Source organism: Patella vulgata, chromosome 4 (genome assembly GCF_932274485.2).
Source record: "Patella vulgata chromosome 4, xgPatVulg1.2, whole genome shotgun sequence".
In the NCBI taxonomy this organism is placed as follows: domain Eukaryota; kingdom Metazoa; phylum Mollusca; class Gastropoda; family Patellidae; genus Patella; species Patella vulgata.
Window position 1 is genome coordinate 72,497,695 of NC_065882.2, and position 21,935 is coordinate 72,519,629.

Consider the following 21,935-nt stretch of genomic DNA (forward strand, 5'->3'; position numbering starts at 1 on the left):
ACAGTTGTCCTTGTCAGGCCCTCCGTCCTGCATCACTGACAAGGGGGAACCACGCCGGAAAATCTGGATGAACTTGCTCGGCCAACGCAGGGATCGAACACCCGACCTCCGGGCTAGCGAGCCAGTGTCCTGCCCACTTAGCCACTGTGATCTCCTTATATACTGTGAATAAGATAATTGTGGTACATGTATCTGAGTGCATTTTACATTTGGTGTAGCAGAGTACTATGTAGTACCTGTTTCTTGTATTATTATTGCTGATGAACAATCAAATATTAACAGCAGGCTAACTACATGCACTAACCAGCTGGTAGACTTGCTACTGCTTGTCTTTTCTTTCTCTGTCTGCCTGCCTTCTCCATCATGCAAACATCTGTTCTCTTCACTATGAATGACTGGGTTTCCATAGAAACAAATACAGAATGCTAAAAAATAAAGAAATGATGCTGTGTAGATGTTGATGCTATGCACATCAGGAGATTTGTGTGATTTACTTACAATAATATAAGTAGAAAATGTCAGTTTATGTTTGTATGTAGGTTGATGTGGTATTTGTCTGAGGATTGTTTTTGTGCCAGGAGTAGATATTTTATATCATGGAATCTATTTTGATAAAACAAAATGACCAGATAATATATATTTTTTTTGATATATAAAATTAACTACAAGACAACTTTTATTATGGCAGTTTTTAAAGAATGACAAGTTATTTGTAGATTAGACTACCATACTGGATATCACTCAACAAGGCTGTTGGTTAGATTAGCATATAATTAAGTCTGATTTTTTTAAAAATAACATTAACTACTAGAAAACTTTTAAGGGAATATTTAAAGAATGAGCAATTAGCTCCAAATTAGTGTACTAGATAACACAGGACATGGAATTGTGATCAAGTCTGATAGACTTCTGGATAGCATACAACAGAGTCTCTGATCTATTCCTGTTTGTCCCTTCAGGCAAGATTATTAGTTCTGAAGTACATATTCATGTAAAGTGGACATTAAGTTGATTAAGTCCACATGTTTGAATAGGAACCCGAGGTGTTGAGGACACCTTTGCTTTGACTCTGAACCAGAATTCAATGGATCACTTACCAGGGGTGGCAAGGAAAGTGTAGGAAACACAAAGGGCCCATTTAATTGTTTGTTAGTACATACATGTATATACATGTACATGTAACATCTCTTGGCTGTTGGAATTCAAAACAGACAATTCTCCTGATACATACATGTATACATGTACATGACTGTAATCCTCACTCCATGTACATGTACATAATTAAACTATATTAACTCCTCTGAATATGGGGAGCACATTGAACCCATGTAAAACCCAGCTCCCCAGATTAGGTTCAGTTAATTTCTCAGTACTTGGGGTTATGTATTTGACTTGTGAATAGTTCATGTAAGGTCAATCTAGTAATGATGGGTTGAGTATTTCAAGTAGTATTATAAACAGTTGTTATGTCTGTATCAACATATCAAACACAGTATTAATGATTACCACCTTTATACAATCAAAGTTAGATAACTCTCACTGGGTTTAATTAAGTGTATAGCTTAGACTAATTAAAGTTGGAATATCTCTATTATTCATCACTGTTTATATCTACAAGAAGAAAGTTGTTTAATGGTCGAGCTAGATAGCATCATTTCAAGAAGCTCAGAAAAATTTTCATGTCTTCCTGTTTTACATAAACGATGTGAAATTTGTAGTTGAGGTCAAACTCATCTACATTTCTAATCACAGCATAAAGCTAACATAATTACAGCCATTTAACAATCCTTGATGGGAATGGAAGCACAAACTATTTTGTTTTCTGATTGTGGGATGGGGGGGTGAGGGTGGAGAGACAAAACAGTTTTGTTTGGTTGCAATGGGCACACTATTGGCCCCATGTTTTGCAAAAGGTGAATATAAAGAATTTTCTTCAATGTGAAAGCTATGAAAGATTACCCATGTGTGTAGTTAATAGTTGGCACTTCAGGCCTAAAGAAAGACCCGTAATTGGCAGATTTAGCTCTTGCATAAAGTATGTTTAATTTAAATTGATCAAGTGTTGTCAAACCATTGATGACTGGAACATTTCTATCAGAATTTCAGACAGACCTACATGTACATCAGTATTGGTTTAATTGAATATTCATGGTGCGAGTAGTACCTTGTATTTTATGTATTGATATTAATGTAGCCTATATACAATATAAATGTTATATAGTAAACAGTGTACAGTCATGTTTATAGTAATATTGATGAAAACCACTATACAGCCTCTTGACACCTTGTGTAAATTTGGTTAAAAAAGACCAGAAATTGCCAATATAACAAATATGATTCACACACCACTACAATTTGATGACCAGTATCAGTGATGAGGATGTAAACCAACTATATCTTACTTCCTTTTAATCTACTTGAAGAATGAAATAATTATTAATTGGCCATCTATAATAAGTCTTACCATCTGTACGTGCTATATATTTTATAGTATAATTCTGGTGTAGGGAGGTTGTGATGAAATGTACATGTACATGAACTTCCCAAATAAACAATTTTTTTTTTAGATATAAAGGATGTGCTTCTAGATTTTTAAATGACAATGATATCCTCTGCAGACATTGGCAGTTCATATACATGTAATATGGCAGTTCATGTAATATGCTGGTCTAATTCATAATGAACCAAGTACAATGTTTGACAGTACATATCCACTTGTTGGTAAATGCTGACTAGACCAGGAATATGGCCATGTATAGCATTCCAATATTTTTATCCTGTGGTTATGAATCATACTGTGTCTAGTCTCCACTTTCAGTGATTGTTTGTGAACAAAATAAGCTGTTCATGGGTGCAACTTGACGAAGCTTGCTGGAAACCGCAGGGTTGTTGTAGACAGGAGTTGTACTTGTTTATCTTCACTACCTACATGTAAATGTACAATCCTAATTAATAAAAGAAAACAACAATTAGCAATTTTCTCTAAATGGTCTTTATGGTTTCAGTAGTTGTAACTCCTTTAACTTGACAAAACTTGCTGGAAACCACAGAGTTGTACTTTATCTTCACTAGCCACATGTAAATGTACAATCCAATTGATCAAAGAAAACAACAATTAGCAATTTTCTCTAAATGGTCTTAATGGTTTCAGTAGTTTTAACTCCTTTACAAGTGGTACTGTTAACATTGTTACAGTCATTTACTCCAACCATTTAGTCAATTGAAGAAAACACATGCAGAAAATATGTAGCATTAGAGTTGAAGGAGATAATATCGGGTAATGAATTGCTCAGTTATATATACCAAAAGGTTTTTTGATTGGCTTTCTGTAGCTTCATTCAAGGAAGTTTGACCTTTCAGACCAAAACAATTTTTATATGGAAATAGATCAGTTGTATTATGTTCCTTCACATCTGAAAACTGATGTGAAGATTAACAAGTGACATTGATATGTCCCTTTTGGCAGGGAGATATAGAAATTCTATAAACTATCTAATCTGTTGAAATACTGTAATATTATACATGATGCAGGCTTCCACTCTCAGTGGTATTGTATTGTCTGTGGTCACAAATAAGTTGTTAGCTGAAATGCACTACGGGGAAATGGGGTATAATTCAGTTCAGTAATCCAGTTATTTTTAAAGCAACATGGGTCCATGTGCTAGATGGACACATTTACAAGTTCAACTCAATGTACTGTTTTTTTAATACATGTACCAACAACTGTCGAGGGATTCCAACCTCACCATATATTTCGACAATTATCAGCTTGGATGCAGCAGAACGATTTATGATTGGGTTCAATACTTTGGTTATATGATAGATTGACAAATTTACATGCTAAGGGATCTTTACACCAATAATTTATAAACAGTCAATTTCTTCTGGGATCTGTACATTACATGTATATAGATGTATATATGATTTTGAATGGCCTGCCATACAGTAGTATAAATTATTGGAGGTAAAACAAAAAATTGTTCTTGTTGTTTTATCATATGGTGACTCAGTTTGCCAGCACGGGTCACACAGGATGATAAAAAGAAATAAATAGAAAGCATGTAGACTAAATATTTATAAACTCATTAAATCATTAAAGGTTCATATGTAAACTGAAAATTCCATTTACTACATTCAATATAATGACACAAATTCCACAAATTTTGGATTAGGGTACATGTATATTGCTTTCAGAAGAAAACGTGTGCCTTTAGAAATATTTTTTGGGGTTATCCCAATTTCAGACGAGGATGCAGCTAGAAATATTTTTGAAGTTTAACAAAATTCAAATATAAATTATTTTGATCAAGTACAAGTATGATTTTGTATATGTTGTCTATTCAAGTATGATTTTGATTTGTGGTCTCTTAAAGTATGATTTTGATTTGTGGTCTCTGAAAGTATGATTTTGTATATATGTTGTTACTGTACTGATGTTTCAAGTTTTATCTTGCCACACACCAGCTAGGTTATTTGATCTACAGGGTGTATCTGATAAAAAAAACCTCATCTCTCCAGTAGTCAACCATATTCTACCAGTACTACCATCTATAGTCCTTATCATTCACAATTAACTACTACTTTAATATTAGTTACTAATCTATCTTCTTGATAAAAAATGATGGTTATGAGTGATTAATAGTTCTATTACTCTTGGGGTGCCAAATATATTTTCAGTATGAACAAATTACTGTTATGAAAACAGTACTGGTATGTAAAACTCTTGATTCAATTGAAGATACATGTAGGTACATGTATATTATACAGTTGTTGGAAAGGGTAATGTACCCCAAAATAGACTGGGTATGCAGATTCATGGTGCCAAATAACTTTTGATAAGAATACATGTATGTAAAACGTTCCTATTACAAGTACACTTTTGGTATGTTAAGACAGACTTTTGATCTAAAGTGCAGACACGTTTAATATGATGAAGATTGTTTGTATCAGTACTTTTCTCTAATATTAAAGGATATAAAGTGTTATTCTATTTTTGGTCTGTAATGTAATAAGATTGTGATAATATAATCAATATCTAGGAGACTAGGAATTATATCAGATCATGTCTGTAACCTAATGTTAATGACCATTACCACATCCAACTGTACTTCATGGCTTCTTTATCAAGACTGCAGGGCTAACATGGAATTTGTGCAAAGTTGTTCCAAAGGTACAGCAAAATGAGGTTGACCTGTGAGCATGTTGACGATTACATGTAGATACTATACTATCAAATTATTGTTCAAATTTGGAAAGTTTGGGCCAATTGGGATAATTCTCTCTTATTCTATAGTTTAAACAGTCACAGAAGGAGAAATCTTACATTTGTATGTCCAAATATCTTCTTTCGATTTCATATGTTCAATCTCCAGAAGGTGCAATTACTTAAGATTTGAAATATTCATTCTGTGTTTTGCATTGATTCAAATGGCATGGTTACGATCCCAAGAAGTATGATTGCCTTCCTAACCTCATGAGTTTTCTCAGGGTCCTTCAGTTTCCTCTCACTGCCAAAGACCCCTACGCACAAGCAAATATTTTAAACTTTTGTTGAGTGGACATTAAACCTGGTTTCTCTATCTCTAAGAGAAAATATTAAGACATGATTGGAAGTGGCAGTAGGATACAAGTTAAAACATATGGCCTTTAAATAAAAACATAGCATGGGAGGATGGAATGTAAACAATTTATAACAAGTCTACAATAATATATGTTATAAATAGGTGCCTCCCACTATTATTCACTTTTACCATTTACACTAACATCATTCATGGAGTCTGGACTGTTTGAAATATTTAACTTTACTGTAAATGTCAATGTATCATAACTCTGAAAATACTGAACGGAATTGAACCATCTTTGACCTGATATTTCTATTAGATAATAAACCATCACAATATTATAGTTTGAAAGGTATATTCCTATAGCGCTAAATAACTATTGAGCCTTTAATTCGCCTTTATAGATTTTCCGGTGATCAAATGAATTTTTCTATATCTATGCATGTACCAGTGACTTTATGTACTGTATGTCTATTTGAAAGTGAACTTTTATCTACATGTAAAATCATGAACTGCACGTAACCATTATAGACCTACTACAATATTTTCTAAATTGAGAAGGTTGGTTATTACTGAGCTGACTAGATAGTGATGGGACAGATCGTCCTTTCTTCCTGTAACAATATATGGATAAACGTAATGTTGAATTTATCCTCCCGTAATTCATCAACTATTGACAGTGTCACAGTTTTCTATTTATCAATCTGAAACCTTATTCTGTATTTTCCTATACATTTAATACGGGTGAGGGCAGTCCAAACAGACTCGGTAAAGATGTCCACTTGTTAGTCAAACAGAAGCATTGTTACTCTGTTATTTGTGATAACAAGAGTATTATGCCGTTATTTCACATTTCTCTTGTTCCCTGGATTAGAGAAACATGGGAATAGAATTAGATCTCAGATTTATTTTCAAAGAATTGAAATTTGGTTGAAAGTCTTACTGTTCTGCAGCAGCCGTGCTAATTGGGGAAATGTCCCCGACAACTTTGTTGCTACTACCTACTCTTTGTATTCCATCTGCCAAGAGTTCTTTATTATGCACGCTGGTTTAATGAGGCCTTCAGTCCTGCAATACTGACAAGGGGATTCCCTGCTTGTAACGTGACAAGGCGTAGGGTCACTTATCAAACCTCGTGGGTTTTCTCTGGGTCCTCCCCGCTACATAATTATTGAAATAAAATAGAACTATATGTTACTCCTGAAATGACCTAGTTTGTGTCGAGTGGCCCTTAAATCCTCTCTCTCTATATATATATATATTTATAGCATAGATGGAATAGTACATGTATGATGGATCATTGTTAGTATACAGGTTGTTTTTATTGCCCTGTTTACAACCATTCATGAAATATTTACCAGTGATTTTAGTCCTAGATTATGGTGGGAATGGACTGAATCATATTTGTGAAGTCATAAAGTACCAGCTGATGAAATTGAAAGAATTTATTTATGTTCATTTAGTTCAAAGTACTTTCTTGAAATGATCAGATGGTCTTTTAATTGGTAGTTTGTTCAGCTTCTGAAAACTGGGTGAAAATCATTAGTTTGTTCAGCTTCTGAAAACTTGGTGAAAATCATCCGTTCAAAAAAAGATGAGATGAAATAGACCTTGTGCGCAAGTCTAGATATGTTTACCCCTTATAGAAGAACAACTGTCACTTCTGGCAGTTCCTATTATTACTAACTTTTTTTACCGTATGTTAACCATCCATTGTTCCAGTCAAGATATCTTATGAAACTTTGTACAAACATTGATCTGTTATAGGAGTTATATATTTCCATGGAAAAAAATTTGTCTTAGATTTTGAGTGTGACTGAGTCTCCTTGTGTTATTTTTTAAAAACTTTGATATAAAAAATATGCTGCATTTCATATTGGGGTTCATATACATACACAAGACTGGACACATGTTTTCTACATCAGTGAAATGGATAAATAAGAACATTTAAAGTGAAGTAAAGAAGTCTGATTGCTGCTGTTAATTGTGTATGTTAGAAAGGAGGTCTATGTAGAGTGAGTAGATCAGCTGTATTTTTATGACTGATATTTGTGAGACAGGAGATATGTGTCCCAGATTTTCCTCTTTATATACCATGTGTTGAATGTTCTTAATCTACATGTCAAGGTGTTAAAAATGTTGGTGTATTTTTAAAATGGGGTTAAAATGACAGATCATCTAGCATTTTTGGACTAGGAACTGGTTGGCGGTTGCTACTCATCTTGTTATTCTTCGTCTTCTTGGTGGAAATGCTCATTGAAAAAGCCTAAGGCTCTGTCAATTCAAGTCCGATCGACATAAATATTTGCATGCTTGTTCTTTGAACACTGCTGCATCGATTTGTTGAATTAGATTTTTGAATTTCATCCAACAACATGGTCAGTTCCTGGTTCATAGTACAATCATACTTGTTGAGATATTATCTAATATTTAACATTTAATTGATGAAATAAAACTAATATATTAATGGTAGATAATCTCCAATTTTGGATCCAATTAGATGAAAAAGAGGCCCATCTCATTTATTATTTAAAATCCATTTGCATTTTTGGAAAATATCATATTTTTTACTACTGAATCAATGCTAAAATGTTCTTAAACTGAGTGTCTTACATTTAATTAATAAAAGTAAAATATGAACATAGATAATCACCTGCCTTGGGTTCATTCAAAATATTTTACCCAACAATTATACATGTACATGTAGGTGGCTACAAAAATATATGCTCAAGCATCTGTATATAATTTGCCCTTCATCATTTCTTTCATATATGTATGTACGCAACAAAATTAAATCATTTTTTTTACTCATATCCCATTTAGAGATTTAACTTACACAATATTGTACATGTAGTTTGTAAGGGGTTTAAAATCCTCAAATGATGATTGGCAGGTTTAATGTAATGAACATATAATGTAACCTTTAGATTTATTAACTCTTGTCATTGTTTAAAGTCAGTTCAAACATGGGTGCTAAAAGAGTTGAAAGTGCAATAGGAAATATGTTAGTTGAACTTTGTATGTGTTAACCGTTTCATTCTATGTTTGACTTTAAATATTTGTATTTTCTTCAATCGGTTACACAGTCTGTCTATAAGGAATGTTGTGTTTAAATTTTATTTTTAAAGAGGACAGAGGACAATCAAAGTTACCTTTTGTGAGAAAAGAAAAAAAAATAGAAGCTAGAAGACAAAATTGTTCGTGGAAGTTGTGAATGAAATTGGGTGAATTTTTTACCTAAATTTGCTCAGAAACTGATGTGACTAAAAAATATAGGAGAAAATGAGATCTTTCATGAATGAAAAGATCACATACGTGTAGGTGTTTGAATTCATGTTCATTAAAAATCAAATACTATCTTTCAAAATTCTTGCTTAAGAATTTTCCTATTGAATGTCTTAAAATAAATTCAGTTTTAAATTCATCTTAAATCTGTATATTTTTTACTTTCTTAATCTGTATTCATTGGATCAGGTTTGGTGTTGAAAAAAATAAATCAATGAGTTAAGTAATCAGCCTAAAGAGAGTTATCAATGTCTTCAATCATCACTGATGCAGTCTGTATATAAAACATAGAAACTGGAGATGGTAAAATCTGGAGGAATGCCAACAGCTTGTATCAGGAATGAAAAGTGAAATGAATTGCCTAACTGTGTGATATACTCAATTAAAGCAGCCAGCGCCAGACATGATTTTAAACAAGAAGCACAGCCAAAACATTGCACATTGAATGAAAATAATTATATGGCATTTGTTCTTTTACAAATCACAGAATTGGCATCTTGTTATAAATTAAGAGACTATGCCCTATTATTATTATAAATCAGAGACTGAGATAGACAGAGGTTGGTATAGAGGGGACTGGCATAGACTCTTTATAAATCAGAGGTCAAAGACTGGAATAGCAAGGACTGGTACATGTATAAGCTATTTTTAAATCAGTGATTTGAATAGAGGGAACAAATATAGACCCTTTACAAATCAGAGACTTGAATAGAAGAAACAGATAAACTCTTTACAAATCAGAGACTGGAAATGAAATGAAATAGGATTTAATGTTCTACTGTTCTACTCCAACTGGGATAATGAAGACTGGAATAGAGGGAACAGTCATAGACCCTTTACAAATCAGTGACTGAAATAGAGGGACCTGGAATAAACTCTTTACAAATCTGGGGACTGACATACACTCTTATAAATCAGACTGGCACTGCATGGCATTTGTCTGTATGCATTAGCCAGGTTAGTGGAGTAAACATTACCTTTGGTGTCCATGAAATAAATCTGGGTAATAGGAATACCGTGGATGATAAATAATGATACATGTACATGTATAAACCTACTATTGGACAGTGAATATAAAATAATCAGAGATTATCATGTAGTCCAGGACACTTTGACATTTTGTTGTAATTGATGACCTTATACTATAGACTGGGTCATCCAGACATGTCAAACAAAGGCATCGATTATAGAAAAATAAACCTGCCGTACATGTACATCTAATAACCAGTTCCATTATTTAATAGCTAAATCTATATTGCAGGATTTAGATGTTATATTAAAGTATTATTTAAACATTTATTAATTAACATGACAAGCCTATATTATCAACTCTCTGGGCCATTGAATTGGAGAACTTCAGAATTTTTAAAATTCTGCCCGTTTCCCCTCTCCCTTCCCCTTCCTCTTCCAATTTGTGTAATTCTTTACCCACAAATCCCCTCTCCCTTCCTTTACCAATCTGTCTGTCTAATACCCTAAATTCCCTTCCCCCTTCCTTTACCAGTCTGTGTTTCTTATTGAGCCTCATAGTAACATTTCTGAGACAAACTCCAGACAAAGGAAATATTTGTGGCTTGACTCAAATAATGTATAACATTGTAGGAGGGAGTGTTGCTACTATGCACATCAGTTGATCTGTAGTTTGCTCATTCTTGGCGACCTACCAGAATTTCCTTCCATAGTACTTTTGAATAGAGCATATAGTCTACAGTATTGGTTGATTGTATGAAGTTAGGTACCGTGCTGAACCAGTAATAATTGTTCTAGAGTAAACATTGAGTGTTGTTAATCATTCATTCACCCACAGTGTCGAAAATAATACTACTACTATACTGTAGGTATTAGTACATGTACATCACAGTAGAGCTATAAATATTAAATGTACCAACCGATCGCGAGTAGTCTAGTATAATTAAAAACTAGTGGGAATCTTCTTCACTGTCGCACGAAAAATTGAATTGGAATAGTTTATGAACTGATTAATTTAATATTATTTATTCGATCTCAATTACAATTATTAGAATTTAATCTGCCGTTAGTCTCTTCTGAAATATTTACCACAAATGATTTAAATACATGTATTGAAAAACAGATCAAGGAAACTAGTTTACAAACTGAATATTTTAGTATTATTTATTTGATCTCAATTACAATTATTAGAATTTGATTTGCCCTTTGTCTCTTATGAAATATTTACTAGCAATAATTTAAATATTGATAAACAGATCAAGGAAACTATATTGATTTAAAAGACTTTAAATGCACCCCAAAAAAAAAAAATGTCCAAAAATCAATCATGTCAATAGAATCGAAATATTTGAATAATGTAATGTTCACATTGCTGAATGCAGGACAAATGTGTATTATTTTATCTGAGGATGTACTTAAGTTTTAATCATTTTGGTCTGTAATTGACTAAAGACTACATCAATTTACACTAAAAAGCAAGTCATCCTAACTAGTGATCTATTCAGAATACGCTGTACTGGGAATGAACTTTTCCAAATTGTGCAACAGGAAGTGATCTCGCCACATGAGAAACTGTTATATTGGAATATAATCTTGTAGTATTTGGTCATAGGCTGTATGGGACCCCACATCAAGAGAAAGCCAATAGAATATATACTTAAATTTTATCAATGAATAATGAATGAAATTGTATCAATGAATATTGAATGAAATTGTATTTTAGCATGAATAACCTCTTAACGATCCTCTGAGAGTTGCAAATCGAAAAAAGAGGAGGCTGTAGCATGGTTGTCTGGGCAAAATTTAATTCTTTATTAGCCCATTGTTACAGAACAATAAGAACAATCCCTGATTGCTGCAGGAAAAATCAACATATCCCCCGATATGTGGGGACTACATGTATGTGTATGATTGGCCAATATCGTGTGTCTTCTTAATCAAAAAATATATCCCATTCCTAAATAAAACATGAATTTGGTTCAGAATGTTCAAGTTTTAAATGTAGTGTACCTTGCATGTGGTATAAAATTTTGTCAGGTATTTAACCAGGTAAAACTTGTGTAGACAGTAAATTAACATTAGAAGCAGGTGCTATATATGTCACATGATGAAAATATTTAACTAAGGTTTTACTATTCTACAAAATGTTCTTGTTGACAAAACTCAGTGGACTTAGATCAACATTATATGAGTGACAATCTATTGTCTCTATCTCTCCGTGCAGTTTATATTTTTTTACCTACTGTAAATAATGGAATTGTCCATGTTATTTAACAAGAAAGTTTGAAGATGTACATGTATCCACAGCTAATATGTTTTTTGTGTTCAGCAGTGGGGTACCGGGTATTTCTATTGTTTTCTCTCAATATAAAACAAGCAGATGAAATGGTAGACCTAAATAATCATGAGTTTTCTATGTTTTAACCACACTGCTATGTACAGTGTTGTTGAAAGAAAAATAAATTGTACACTGTACACACATAATACTTTCTTTAAATAAAACTGTCTGAAGATAGATTAAAGATGAATGATTTCGCTGAGATTAATTAAAGATACATTATGTACATGTAAGATTTAGATAAGGAGCTATCCATTCTTGCTATAATAGGTCGAAAATAGATAATGCAAAATGAATATATTGAAAATTTCATTCAAATTACCCTATTGCAAGCGAAGAAACATTAGCCTTTGAAGGTATAAGTATGTTTATAGTTTATTTATCTGCCCAGTCACTAAATGCCACTTAAAGAATATTACCTTGCTGGTTGTTCGAAGCTAAACCTCACTTCTCTATTTTTAAATTACAGTACATGTATATCAAAATATGGCTGAACCATTCTAATCTACTTAATATCAGAGATATCCAATGGCATCGAGAGTTGATTATTGTCTTGTCATGTTAAATTATCGTCTAAATAATATTTTAGATAACATTTCAGGCCTAAAAAAAGACCTGCAATAAGCAGATTTAGCTCTTGCATAATGTACATGTATACAATTAATAATGAATTATCAGGATGATATTCCATCTGCTTAATCAAGCCACATATTCCTTGTCACATAAACTAAGGGATCAAACTCATATGATTTGCATAGATGACAATCATTAGACAATTCGTCACACATACAGTAGTTACATGTACTTTTATTAAAAAATACGGGAAGAAACCAAGTAGAACGTTGGGGAAACCAAGCTTAGGCCAGCCACATCACTCCTTGTCACATACACATGTACTATGGGATCAATCAAACTCATGGTTTGCATACATGTAGATGATAAATGTAGACATTTTATGAGACAATCAGACAGTCATTACTTGATATTAAAAAAATATAAACAATATTTAGAGGATATTGATCTATGTATGGTAGAATAATTAGTTATTTTAGAATAGACATACAACAGCTGGGGGAGATGTATATAATATATGAATAAATATATTAATCAATATTAACCACATTCCAATCATATGATTCAAACTTATTTCAAATTCTTATTTAATTTTCAGGTTTTAAAGGCTGGGACAAAGAGGTGACAGAAGTGGATATTAACGATGAATTATCACAAATTGCAAATAGAGCTTCCCTTGGAGAGGAAGGGCCTAATGGTTAGTTATCTCCCTTTAATCATTGTTTGTATTTTCACTGTATTATAATAATAGGGCTGGGCACTGCACTTAGTAATAATGGATGACATCATTGTTAACTTTGGTAATCGGGTGCATGCTTTCTTATCAGTGACTCAGTATTCTCATTTATATTCATAAATCCATTGTCAGACATAAAAGTTTAATGCTAACAATGGAAAAGCCATACATGTAGCTTAAATCCTGATTTTATGATTTTGTTGATAATTTTAAAAAATTTCGGGGAGGTTAAGTTGGGGGTAAGGATTGCAAGAAAAAAAAAAATTAAAACTTTGGGAACTTTTGTTTTTGTATGTGATTTAATAAAACCATGATAGATTGTATAGGCCTACTATTCAAAGACTTATTTTCATACATGTATATTCATCTCATAAGTCTTTCATTCTAGGCTATTAACCAGATTAATAGGTCTATGTCTAATTAAAAATACAATACTAACAAATATTAAAACTCAGCTGTTAAAATATAAAATGTATAAAAGCATTTATCAAGAATATATACTTGTAAGATCTTTAAAAAAAAATCAAATTATCTATTTTGTTGCACAGCACAATCCAAGGGAGGTAAGTCTCATTGGCATGACCAAGGACAAATTTAAATTAAAGCTTGTCTATCATTTATTTTAAAGCACATAAAAACATGCCTGTTACTTTTAGAGTGTAGATTAAAAGCATGATTTTCTTTTCACATGACTTTATTCAAATATTTTTCTCTGGATTATTTCATTTAGAATTTAATTTCGATATTCTCAACTTAATATGAGCATATCCATATTTCATTAATCTCCAATTTTGTTTTTAATTTCAAATCTGAGAAATAGGATGTCTTTAAAAATCTATAATCAGATCTATCTATTTATTTTTTCTGAAAAATGAATATTATTTTCTCTTCTGTGTAAGAATTATTTTTGTGTGTTTCTTTAAATGTTATTACATGTACATGTATACTTGTACGTACATGTAAGCTACCGGTAGTCAAAAATTGCAGACTTTGTTTTTTAAGTGGGGAATATATTGGAAAACCTAAAGCAGTCCGAGAATACTGCTGACAACAAATTGTCTTTTCTTCTTTTTATAGTTGATATGCCTAAACACTTTAATGTCCTAATGAAGGTGTGCATTTTAGACCTTAAGGTCTGTCATTGAGTCAAGTGGCATGGTTTCAATCCCAAACTGGATTACATGTAGGTTCGTCTGCTGTCATATTTTTGAAAGTTCGGGGTCCCAAGAGTGTGTGATCTGAAAGATTAGGAAATCACCATACATAAATTTCGATCAAATTCAATGTTACCCAAAACGACATGACAAATTAGAGAAGTAGTAATTGATTTTCTTGACCATAATGAAACAAATGCATGATCTAAAAGATAGGAAATCACCATCAGTAAATTTTCATCAAATTTAATACTCTCCAAAATGACATGACAAATTAGAGAAGTAGTAATTGAATTTCTTGACCATACATGTAGGATCTGTTCAAAATGACAAACGTTGCAAAAGTGACAAGGCCGGCTATTCCTGCCGTGGAACATGAGTATCTCCCTCCCTTAATCAGTTCATGTAACGAGTAACTTATTGATCATTGGTTTCATGGATCTCCCAACAAGTGGAAACATGAGATGCTTAGAATTTTATCTTTGTCACGGTTGTTATGGTCGGTGATTCAGTGTTTTCACATAGATATGAATCACATCATCCACCCAGATCAATAAATAGTTTAATGATTACTGCTAGTTTCTGTTTTATGTGCCATGTTTTAAAAAACACAAACAGGTGGAGTGACAGCTGTTCTCTTTAAATTGGGTCAAATAGAAAAAAATTAAACACGCAGAATTTAAATAATGTGTGTATAATATTAAATGAACGTACTTCTCGTCAGTGAAACAATTTAGTGCCTTACAAATGCTCCAGGGGTTGGATGGCTGAAGGGTTAGCACGTGTGCACTGCATCATAAGGTCTGCAATTGAGTCAGCTGGCTTGGTTTTGAATCCCCTGTTGTACTTGACAAGGAGAGAGGGTTGCCTGTCCAACCTCACGGGTCTTCTCCGGATCCTCCGGTTTCCTCCCACTGCTTAAGACCCCTACACGCAAGCGAATTATTGAAATAAAATTGAACCATGTGTTAGTCCCAAAATGACCAAGTTTGTGTCGAGTGGACATTAAACCCCATTTCTCTCTGTCTCTACAAATGCCCTAAAGCCATTCGGTGGTGCCTAGCTGTTTATGGGCCTTACCCACAGTCTATTTCATTTGTTTCATCCAAAAAACAAATTAGCTTGTTAATCAGTCTTGAGTTAATAAGTAACTATCAAAGCCAATAATTTTCATGTAACATATCTTAATTGATCTTTAAAAAATGTTTGATTTGTTTTGTTTTTTTCATGTTAACATATCTTTAAACATTAAATAATGTTTGATTTGATTTTTTTTTCAGGAGAGAGGCTTATTCGACACAGTTCAGACAATGTTGCCGTGGAGATTCTTATCAATCCACAGACACAGAGTGTTACCAATTCCTTAAAGAGCTTCCTTATTTTACCAGTCCAACATAAATTCCTGCTGTTTGCTGGTCATGCTTTCCAGGGATCAGGTGATTGGGTTTTACAGGATGGCGTCTTCACATTCAAGAAACTGACACATATTCTTAATGATACAGAAGTTGAAACAGCCCTGAAGCAACAGCAAGCAACGACGCTGACAATGTACTGTTCAGCTGTCGGTGATTGGAATAGTAATATTTCCAAACAAGAAGCTTCGAAAGTAATTACACTCAATGTCAATCCACCAGAGAAGTTGGATAGCATGCATGGTGTTTTACAATTCACAACCTACATTGGAAGCTTTGTTAAAACTAGTAATTTAACCGATATCTTGCCAGCTTCTGATGTTATTGGTAACATTGGATTTAATAAACCTACTTTGTACATATTTCCTGGATGCCAAGGAGATTCTGCTCTCTTTGGAATCAAGGGCTTTAATTTGTTAGTTAACGCAGGTTTCAATAGGAAGGCCTGTTTCTGGGACTTCACCCGTCATTTAGATAGAATTGATGCTGTCTTGCTCACCCATTTAGGTACAGATAATTTATTTGGTATTAGTTCAGTATTAAAACGAAAATGTCTTGAAAGTGCCCATCCTGAAATAGGTTATATTTATATGAATGCAATTGATCAAACTAAACCAAATGGTAATCCTAAAGAACCAAGCTTGTTGATTAATTTGGCCGATGAGGGTAATGATATTATTGAAATGTCGAAACAGTTAGGCGTAGTTCCACATCCTTGTGTACGTGGTGAGAAAGCCCCTACACTTGAACCTGTAAATTTATACCATAAAGTTGGCCACGGTTCACTAGACATGTACATACTCAATCCAGTCCAAGATAGTAAAGAACTAAAGGAATTCTACCAACAATGGACCAAGAAATCTGCACAGTTTGGCACACACCAAGGATTCCCAATGCCTAATATGTTCTCTATTTGTGCATTATTGGTGTGGAAACCTACAAATCCCGATGAGAAGATAACCAGAGTATTGTTTCCAGGAAATGCCCCACAGCACAAAATAATTGAAGGTTTAGAAAAAGTGAAAACTATTGATGTATTTAAACACCCAGTGTGCACAGGTAAAGATTTGTTAAAACCTGCAGCTGGAGCAAAGAAAGGAACATCTGCTTCTTCAGCCTCTCGAGTATCTGCAAGATCAGCTCCGGCAAAGGCAGCTGCTCCTGTCAAGAAAGAAACTGCAACAAAAGCTTCACCGACAAAAACTACACCAAGATCTTCTCCTCCTAAAGCAACTAAAAAGGATGATAGTCCACGAAAGTCTCCTGTAAAAACAAAAAATGTAGACAAAGAAAAATCCGACAAGTCTAAGTCTTCTGCTTCGTCTAGTCCATCTAAAGGATCAGCTTCCTCTACATCTCCAGCTAAAAATGTCACCCCAGCAATCACACCTGTGGAACCAGTTGCCCCAGTTATTGCAGAACCGGAACCAATTATAAATCATGTTCCAGATACTGCAGCCTTAATTCCAGAACTAGCTGCTGGTATCAATGGATCTCCTGAACCTCTCCCCAGTCCAGAACAATACAATGCGGCACCACTTGCTGCAGATGTCCAACAAACCAATGATTACAATAAACAACAACTTGCTGATCTGGGAATATATGATGAAGATGATGATGTGGGATCTATGCCCATTGATACACTGTCTGCACAACAGCAACAGCAAGGATCATCAGTTGATGAAACAGAAGAGGAGATTCCACAGAACCTACCAGAGCCTGTTGCTGTACCCATGCAAGCACCAGTTGAACCAGATCTCATTCAGGAAGCTGCACCAGAGAAGGAGGTGTGTACCGAAGTTGAAAATAACGTACTTGATGATTCTATACAATCAGAGCCAGACCTAGTTCCTCATGGCGAGAACCAGGAGTATGGAGACCCAGCTGTGGATATCCCGTCTTCACCAGAGCCTAATTTTGAGGATCATGACTATCCTGCTATTCCACCAGGTAGAACAGCTCCTCTGCCTTCTTTTTCAAATGAACCTGATATTGTACCATCAGCAGAGTCGGTACAGCAGAATATTCAATATGGCATTACTGATGATGCTAGTTTGAGAAGTATGGGAGGAATCAGAGAGGAAGATGAGGAAGAAGCAGAAAGAGAAGATCCCCAAAATCAAGATAATGGCATGGCACCACAGACCATGGAAGATCTTGGTATTTATGAGGATGATGAGGGTAGTCAAGATGGTAATGATAAAGGGGATCCGTCATCTTTTGTTTATGAAAAGGATGTTGATCTTGAAGATGAAAAACGTGCTGCTGATGTTAGAGATGAAGGAATCGAAAATGACCAACAAGAAGAACTGGATCATCAGGAGGTATCCAATATACCAGAGGCTTTTGAACGAGACCATACTCCATCTTTGGAAGAAACTGAAGCGGGTGAAGTAAAACAGAATGGTAATGGGGCACTTGCCACTCACGATGATGAAACAGATTCTATTGATGGAGGAACCCCTGAGGTTGAAAAAGGTATGTTAGATATGACAGGAAAATTAGAATCTCTACAAGAAGGATTACCCATTTCTCCTGCTGACCCAAACAAACCTTTCGAATCTCTTGAAACAGAAGGCTTTAATCCTTTCCATGGCATTGATGGTGCTGCATCTCAAATTGTTGATAATGGTGCACAGAAGGTAGAAGAATTTGATCCGCTGAAACAATGGGGTGAACCTATGGGTTTACCTTCACCTCCCCCACCAGGTGCTGCTGCTACAGACAAAAATGCAAAGCCAAAGCCCGCAGCTGCTAAGAAAACTGATGTTAAAAAACCCTCTTCTGCTCCGGCCAAAAAGGCAACATCAAGTGCTAGACCATCTTCAGCCGCTAGTAAAACAAACGGTGTAGATAAGAAAGCTGATACAAAGAAGCCAGCTACCAGTGCAGCCGATAAAAGGCCAGCTTCTAAAACAAGACCAGCAACAGCACCTGCTAAAACGGAAACCTCAAAGTTAGATACAACAAAGACTAAAGCTGCCCCTGCCCGTAGACCTGCTACAGCAACTAGTCGAGCTTCTCCAGCTCCAGTCAAATTACCTCCATTACCCGCCCTCACACCTTTTTACGTAGATCTTACATATGTTCCTAATCATGGAGAATCCAACTATTGTGATGTAGAATTTTTCAAACGTATCAGAGCAAGACACTACGTGTTAAGCGCATTGACTCCAAATCCAGAAATATTAAATGCATTGTTGGAAGCCAAACCAACGTGGGACAACAAAGATACAGAAGTAATGGTTATACCTACATATGATAATGAAACACTCAGACATTGGATGGGTTTGAACAAAGAAAAATTAAGTCAGCTGAAGATTGATGTCGCGCCATCCGCTAGTCGCTGTTTTATTCAACTCCAGGACCACGAAGCCAACTGCTCTGCCTATAGATTAGAGTTCTAAAGCTTCTGGCTGTTATATTATGTACATGTAATGTGAACATGGATGTGAGCTAGGGTTCGCCATTTCAGACTGCACTCAAAACATTTCGTAGTACACTGTTACCATTTAAGTTTGAATATTGTAACACTTAGAAGAGAGAATCTTTTGCATGGGTTTTTGTGCTGAAAAATCTTGTCTTTCGTGGGAAAAAAAAAACATAGATACATTGAAGAATGAGCAAGTCAAGTCTGAAATGGTGAATGCTTATAATTATTCGAGGTGATTGAGATAGTAAAGTCTGGTTGATATTCAGTGTGCTTCTTTTTCAATATATTCTCCAATTCTCCAATCACTATCATGGACAAAACATATTGTAAATGTATTTATCCTTAAAGAATAAAAACTCGCAGTATAATTAATACCTGTACAAAACGATTTACCAATATGTCACTGAACCTGTTTTATCTTAAAATATTCAGTGATAGTTGTAAAATACATGTAACTATATGATTGCTTTTTACCTGGATTAGATTTATTTTCCTAATTTTAAATTTGAACAAACTTAGATGTATTTTGTAGTCGTATGATCATAATTAACAAATATATAGTTGAGTTCAGTTTGATATTTGATAATGCGTCAGTATCAGCTTTGTAGATTGTATATCAATTAACTGTGAACTTGGTTGTTCATCCTCAAAGTGCCCAAAATTAGGATAGTGTGCAATAAGATTTTTATACAATGTCCGGTCCACTTTTCATAATTCTTTGTTGACAACAACAAAGCTCCAGCAAAGGTTTATGTGACATACGTTATACACGGACATTTTAGTGCAACCACCCCCTCTCCGTGATTTGGACCAACTTACTAGTTTCTAGTATAAAATGAAATCAAATGGTTGTAAGGGGCGTGGTTACTGGTATTGTAATATTAAAATTAAAAACAAAATGGAATAAGTTTTTATAAGTATTAAGTAGTGTACAAGTTTGACTTTTTGACTGTGATGGAATTTTTCTTTATCATGCATATTGCTATTGTATCATTTCACGAATTTTTAATGACATTCTTTGAATATGTATAGATATTTATTGTAGTTAGATAACATTTTCATTTTGATAATAATCTCCCTCACATTATTATGTTTATGAACATTATTAAGCAATTGTTTTCATCTGACATTTGCGCTGCCAAATTGTCTTTCAAGGGTCATTAGTTTTTCGTTCATTTTGGTCTTTGCAATGCCCTGTAACAGTTTATAGATTCGTTGATACACATATTAATAGAAAGCCCATTTGAAATAATATGGCTAATGTCTTGGTAGCACAATGTATTGTATAAAGGTGATCTCGTTCATCATTTACTAGTGCTAGTAATAAGTAGATTTAAAATTCAGTTGAACAATAAACGACAGTTACGGAAATTGGGACATGTACATGTCCATCCTTTTGATGGTACTGTTGATATTAATCATAAGAGAAATTAGAATTAAATTTTTTGCTTTCTAGTTTCTGAACCCCATTTTCTTAATCTTCAAGTAATTGAATTTCTAAGATGCTAGTTGTCAATTTTAAGGCATTTAATTGAAGTAAAACAGGCATACAACAAAATATGTATGTAAACCCATTTTTAATATTAACTTTCAATTAACATACCTTATAATTGGTATAGAAGGGAGATTTTTACTTTTATTTACGATTGTAGTATTTATATAATTTTGATTTACAAAATAAAACTTCTGTGGATTACGGTTTATCTTTTTGTTTAGAGTGGTGATACCTACTAGTAATTTTAGAATCTAGTATTAATTTAATCTTATTCTTTATAAATCCTGTGATTTTATTATCCGGACTATGTTTATTTATACCAAATTGGCTAAGAAATACAATGTTTATGATCAGATGGTGCTGTTTACTGTAAAAAAAACAAACCCAACAATCCAATTTCTGCGCAAGAATAACGGTGTTTTGAGAAGCTTCGCCTATAAGTGTGCAAAACATATATTGGTGTGCTTCACAATGAGCAAGAGTTGTTAAGTTATTTAGTAACACTATATTATTTGTCATCTTCGTTTTTCGGAATAATTCATGTTTCCCCCTCATTGTACATGTTGTAGATTTTTTGTTTGTTTGTTTTACAAGTGTATTTTTCTTTGTTATTTTGATACTTATTGTGAATTTAACTAATTTTTTTTTTCTGAATACAGCTTCTAATGGCTGCCTTATTGGTCTGTGGCCTTGTTTATGTTTGCTCCCGATCAATGTTACGTTCATAAAATGCCACAAGAAAATAAATGCTTTTCACAAACGAGTCAATAGTCTCTGTTATTTTGTCCAATATCTAGTATTTGAAAATGAAACGAAATGGGGTTTAACGTCCTACTTTTCTGCACCATTCGGTCCAATGAAGACGGTTATATACCATGCAGTGTGTGCTATGGGAGTAATTTTGTCTTATTTGAAATCCCACCTGTCAATGGTTATTTTACGATAGTCAACATGCACGTTTTTTTACCTCTCAAATGTG

General features: G+C 33.9%; 1 protein-coding gene across 2 annotated transcripts in view; it reads left to right on the forward strand.

The window, feature by feature from the left end:
• LOC126819172 (microtubule-associated protein 1B) overlaps positions 1–21,719 on the forward strand; it is a 51,988-nt gene extending 30,269 nt beyond the window's left edge. The window contains exons 2-4 of one of the 2 annotated variants that reach the window (XM_050547048.2): positions 13,325–13,423; positions 14,011–14,025; positions 15,897–21,719. In XM_050547048.2, coding sequence (XP_050403005.2) covers positions 13,325–13,423; positions 14,011–14,025; positions 15,897–19,435 — 3,653 coding nt within the window. In that variant the 3' untranslated portion in view covers positions 19,436–21,719. The remainder of the gene's footprint in view (positions 1–13,324; positions 13,424–14,010; positions 14,026–15,896) is intronic. The other variant, XM_050547049.2, reaches the window with a different exon arrangement.
• The last annotated feature ends 216 nt before the right edge of the window (positions 21,720–21,935 follow it).